Below are 6,182 nucleotides of genomic sequence, written 5' to 3'. Positions count from 1 at the left end.
TTTATAATATAACGTAGCTGATTACGCCACAACGCTTTATAAAGGGACGTCATTCACTCTGAAAACCTGTTGTATTGTAAAGGTTTTGAAATAAAAGATATTGTGTGAACCTTTCTTTTAATTAGCATTTCGATAATGGCAGCTTACAGGGTAGCACATCAGAATGACTCGGTATTTCTTAAATCAGGAGATACCAAGCATCTCATTCTTTCTCATTTTCAAATTTAAAATCATGAAATCCCAGAGGGACATGTTTAAACCAGTGCAAAGTTTGTGTTTTTTTGTTGTTGTAAATGTTCATATACAAACTACGGTTTCATGCAAAAACGTTTAAAAACGTTTAAACGGAACTTCAAGCTAATGAGATGGGTTAGTTCATCTGGTATTTATTAAATTCAATTGGAAACTTTCAATGTATTCAAGGCCTTCAAAATGTCGGTGATAATTCATTATTATGCATTGATTTCAAATCATCATACTTTAATTGATTAAACCTGATTGTTAAAACACAAATGCATGTCAAAGCAAAGCAGCCTTGTGGACAGCTGGATTGTACCTGAATTCCAGGATTCTTTTCAATCAAGAGCTGAATCATAATGTTGAAGTTATTTCCCTGCACATATATGCAAAGACCCTATTAAAAAATAATAAATATATATTTCCGTAACTACCCCATTATAAATATATATTTCCATAACTACCCTATTATAAATATATATTTCAGTAACTACCCTATTATAAATATATATTTCCATAACTACCCTATTATAAATATATATTTCTGTAACTACCCTATTATAAAATAATAAATATATATTTCCGTAACTACCCTATTATAAATATATATTTCAGTAACTACCCTATTATAAATATATATTTCAGTAACTACCCTATTATAAATATATATTTCAGTAACTACCCTATTATATATCTATATATTTCAGTAACTACCCTAATATAAATATATATTTCAGGAACTACCCTAATATAAATATATATTTCAGTAACTACCCTATTATAAATATATACTTCAGTAACTACCCTATTATAAATATATATTTATGTAACTACCCTATTATAAATATATATTTCAGTAACTACTCTATTATAAATATATATTTTTGTAACTACCCTAATATAAATAGATATTTCTTTAACTACCCTAATATAAATAGATATTACCGTAACTACCTTATTATAACAGAATAAATGTGACAGGTCTCTGCTTGTCCCTGAGAAAGACTGAGATATGAAGAGCTCCTTTAAAACGTTGCTTCTAAAACACAAAATAAATTGCGATTGTGTTTGGTGTACCTGTAGCCTGCGGTAATAGATGTACTCGATAATGTTCTGACTGTGACCTCTGATGAAGAACATTTAAGGACCAGACGTAACACTGACAACATTATTCAAATACTGTATCAACGAAATGCGACGTCCTATTTTAGAATAATGAGTGTATTGGAATGCGTCATAACGTCATCCCTCTGCTCAAGCCCAGGTCGCTGCTTAATGAATACAACAGCGAAATGGGAGGTATTCTCCTATATTTTATTTGTGTGTTTGCACTTTAGATTATGAGAAAAGTGAATTTCATCATTTTACACCATTGACCAGTGTCGCCGTCTATATACTTCTCGTGTTGGCACTGTCCAACAAACCTTCAATGTTGTGCAAACAGACCGAACAGAGAGAGAGGGGGGGGGGGGGGGGGGCAGGGAGGGGGGGGGGGGGGCACATTTAAATTCCAAAGAGGTTTTCAGAACTCGTTTCCAAGTCCCCCCAGTCAGCAATGTGTTGGTGAAAATCACTCTTTTTTTGTGTCTCATTGAAAAAGGGGTTATATCTACATCAGTGGCCCCGTCTAACTTCGCTGTTCTATACGTTCCCTATTCAAGACGAATGGACTGAATGAAGTGGATGGGGGGGGGGAGGGGGGGGGGGGGGTTGTATTTGATGTAGGCCTCGTCAATAGCAGACAGTGATGGAATCCTAATATATTTGTTTATACTTAGCGATGGGGGATTGAGTTGAGAAAATCCCCAGGAATCGGTTAATATAACAGTGATTATTTCTAATTTACATCCACAACGAATATTGTCTCAAAGGAAGTTTGTAAATAGAGGTTTTGCGTGGAATATTGGTAATTATTTATTTGTGCTTAAATATAAGTACAAATAAATATATATCTATCGTAAATATATATCGTAAATATATATATATCGTAAATATATATATATCGTAATATTAGTATAGCTGTAGTATAAATACGATATTAGGCCTCTAACTGTGATTAACGTTGGAACATAAAGGAACGCGTGTTTTTCCCTTACACACACACCTGTAACCTGTTGAATAAGTGAGATCTGCGCGCTGAATTGCCTTCGTGCATTTGAATCTAGTTCATTTCTGCTCAAAATGTGTTTTAATAGGATCCAGTGTCATATAAACCTCAACGAATCATGTACAATTACATAACCACTATTCTAACTACCTTAATATACTTTATAAATATCTAAACTACTATAGTCTAGAACGCTACAACACCAACAATCATACTTACTAGAGCACTATATATTTTATTACGTGTGTGTTTGAGTGTGTGTGTGTTTGAGTGTGTGTGTGTGTGTTAAATAACCTGTTTTAAAAAAAAAACACACTGCAATGTAACATAATGTTTACGCTGTTTTTTTTTTAATGGGAAAATATTCTTGATGACCAATAATTTATTGCAGACACATGGCACACTTGGAGAAGCACGCATGCTCGCAGCAAATACAACACAACGTTTGGAAATAGCATGCGTCTTAGAGAACGTACAAATATACTGCATTTTTTTATACATCCGGTCACCACAGTTTATTTTTTTGTTTGTTTTAAATTAAAAGGATCCACAGAACAACTACAGATAGGATCTGTTAACTACAGATAGGATCTGTTAACTACAGATAGGATCTGTTAACTACAGATAGGATCTGTTAACTACAGATAGGATCTGTTAACTACAGATAGGATCTGTTAACTACAGATAGGATCTGTTAACTACAGATCATCTAAAACATTTAACAACAAAAAAGTGCAGTTTACACATTTCAACATATTCTTCCATCAATTCAAAATATTTTTTGAATGTTTTCAATGCAGACAACCAGACACCAAAGTAAACCATAAATATCTGTTTTCAAGTTTTGTTATTTGAAAATGTCACCTCTGTGATTGTTCATTTTTTTAAATTTTATTATTCTCCTAAAAACTAGATTTGGCTGTTTGGTATAGCAAATGCAATGCGCATTAAAGGGAGCAGTAACTAAAAAAGTCACGTTAAATTTAATTTACAAAAAGTTGATTTCATTTATTTATTTTTCTTGGCCTTTTTATCTTGACGAAAATGCAACAAAAAAGAGGAATATTCTGACAACATTCTCTAATGTAATAACGAATGGGATTTGTTTTACCATTTTTAGATGAATTGAAATATTTATTGGAGACTTTGCAATAAAATGTAAGCAAGAATATAGATACGGATAACGACAGTGCTTTTGAAGATAATCTCAGAATTGGATTATTCTTAAATGACCCTAAAAAGGTAACAAAACGATGTAGCCTATATGCGTGTCATAGAAAGACAAGGGTCACTGCCACAACAATTCTCAAGTAAAAACATCTAAGTACATCGATAAACCACAAAAACGCAAATATCTTGCCTCATGATTGTAGAGCATATTTTAGTTGGTTGTCATGAATTGATCAAACAATAAAATACCGCTTTGGAAAAGTTGGTAAGCATCTCTTTTCTTCCTCAGAAGTTTATAATAAAGTCACATCCGCTAACGTCATGTCAGTGCACCGACACCACGGACTGCATGGCCGAAGAGGCCGGGTTCATGAGCGTTTCGCTCGGCGTGGCAGGGCTGCTTTGGCTGGTAGCTGTCTGAGGAGACGTGGGGCTGAGAGACTGGGGAGAGTTCGCTAAGAAAGCTGGAATATGTGTTGGCAGCGCCGAGAGCCCTGGCATCGAAGTAGGGGTGGGCTTGATTGGCACGGGGATGGCAGGTAGACTCTGCGCGCCATAGCAAATAGACTTGAGGGGCATTCCGTAGGCCGAATAATCACTGGCCATGGAGATGGGAGATACCGTGTCCATGACGCTGGAGCTGTACATATGAGGCCAGGCCGTGGTGAGCTGGTTGTGTAGCGGGTAACCAGCAGACATAGACTGCATGGTGGAGAAGGCCAGCCCGCCTGGCATTTTATACTCTCTGGCGATTATGTTCTCGATTGCGAACGGGTGTTTGAAAGTTGACGGTTGGTGAGAGACTCCTATGTTGTAACCGGACATTTGCGGGAGATGTGTGCCAGAAGCAGCCAGGGCGCTCAGTCGGAGTTTGGCTTGCTGTTGGAGATAGTGGGCAGCGTCCGACGGCTTGCTCTGCGCCAGGTGCTCGGACGCCATCATCATCAACTTGAAGCGTTTACGACGACGCAAGAAACTTCCGTTTTCGAACATGTCCCCGCAGCTGGGATGGAGAGCCCAGAAACTCCCTTTACCCGGCTGGTCCGGCCGCCTGGGGATTTTAATAAAACAGTCGTTGAAAGAGAGGTTGTGCCGTAAGGAGTTCTGCCACCGCTGGGTGTTCTCTCTGTAGTAGGGGAATCTGTCCATGATGAACTTGTAGATCTCGCTGAGCGGGAGCATCTTCTCCGGGCACGACTGGATCGCCATGGCGGTCAGGGAGATGTAGGAATAGGGAGGTTTCTGGTCGCTGTACGTGTTTCTCCCCGGACGAGGCATTCTGTTGGACTTTCTGTCAAAATACTTTCCCGAAAGGCTTTGCAGACTACAGTTCTTCCAGTTTTTCTCAGACAAACAGGGGAAATCGAACTTTGTTCAACACTCCTTGAAAGAGGTATCACTCTAGGACGGGTCGTTCAAAACAACATTACGAACGCGTAAAACTCCATACATTCGCCGCATAGATTGTCTTTATGACGCACAGTAAAAAATAAAAGCAATATCCCCGCGCTTAAAAGTTACTGAAAGTTCGCCAAGATGCATGAAATACAGCAACGTAACTCACTGTCTGTTTCCTCCGTGGACTGTTCACTCAGCGCTTATGGGCTGTGGGTCTTGAAAAACAGCCGTCCTATGAAAACAGTCTCTCCCTCAGATGGCCTATATGATACGCTATCTTTAGTTAAGCAAGCAGCAATAAGCTTTTCCTTCCCCCCCAACACACACCACGACTCTCTGAATGGTTCCCGATATGTTGTGGCCCTTGTTGTGATGAGCAGAGCTAAGTAGCTGCTATTTCCATGTCCTTCCCCGAACCGTGTGATAGTTTAATGTGGTGACAGGAGAAAAGACCCCCGTAGAGCCGCTTCATTAATGTGCCACTTCTTCGCTATCACATGACAATCGCCTTGGGTGGAGAGGAGGAGGGGGGGGGGGGGGGCTACTCGCTCGGAGAGAGAAAGCAAAGGCATAATCTGTATTAATTTACACCTATTTACATGGACACCTTGAGCCAATAGAAATGATTTCCATTTGAAGACAGAGCGAAGGGGTGAAAAGGCACAGTGACCCACCGGATTTGAAGTGTGAGGGAGGGTGATGAAAGCCCGGTTGCGCCGTGTAAAGGTATGCAGATAACCTTTTGTGCACCGAGCAAGGGGTGCTTAGTCAACTATTTGCGTTTACAAATAGAGCTACTAAGCAATTTGATGTTTGGCATGGAGGGCCGTCGCTTCTTGGCATAGTCTCTCTATTTGTTCTGTATCGTCCTTTGTACGTTTTGTTTTCGTGTTGAATGACGTGTCATTGATTACATTTTAGTTTGATCTGTTTAGAGGGGACAGTGTGAATTGAACTGATATTGAATCGACATTTGTGTACCAATCTGTGAGCTATAGTCATCTAACTGGTGACTAACAGTTTGTTTACTCTGTCATATTAATTAACGTCTTTAAATGACGGTTAATGACTGTTAATTTCCCTTTGGAATAATATACAACTATTTCCTGAATGTATTTGCTGGAGTTGTATTGTCAATTGCCCAATACACTCCCCTTGAAAACTGTTACGTTTGTCTGCCTTGTATTTTTCCCTCTTTGAGTGTGTGTGTGTGTGTGTGTGTGTGTGTGTGTGTGTGTGTGTGTGTGTGTGTGTGTGTGTGTGTGTGTGT

The 6,182-nt window shown here is 38.8% G+C and overlaps 1 protein-coding gene across 1 annotated transcript; it reads right to left on the bottom strand.

Annotated features, from left to right (window-relative positions):
* Positions 1 to 2,672: 2,672 nt before the first annotated feature.
* On the bottom strand, positions 2,673 to 5,413 carry LOC129854503 (forkhead box protein B1-like). Its single transcript, XM_055921621.1, has one exon. It carries the CDS (start codon positions 4,790 to 4,792, stop codon positions 3,839 to 3,841), a length of 954 nt encoding a protein of 317 aa, XP_055777596.1. The 5' UTR covers positions 4,793 to 5,413; the 3' UTR covers positions 2,673 to 3,838.
* Between the last annotated feature and the right edge of the window lie 769 nt (positions 5,414 to 6,182).

This window comes from Salvelinus fontinalis, chromosome 4, assembly GCF_029448725.1.
Source record: "Salvelinus fontinalis isolate EN_2023a chromosome 4, ASM2944872v1, whole genome shotgun sequence".
NCBI lineage: Eukaryota > Metazoa > Chordata > Actinopteri > Salmoniformes > Salmonidae > Salvelinus > Salvelinus fontinalis.
The sequence above is the reverse complement of the archived record's forward strand: the minus strand, read 5'-3'. Positions and strand labels throughout refer to the sequence as shown.

Excerpts from the sequence above, each read along its gene's own strand:
- LOC129854503 (XM_055921621.1), bottom strand. The coding sequence starts at position 4,792 with ATGCCTCGTCCGGGGAGAAACACGTACAGCGACCAGAAACCTCCCTAT.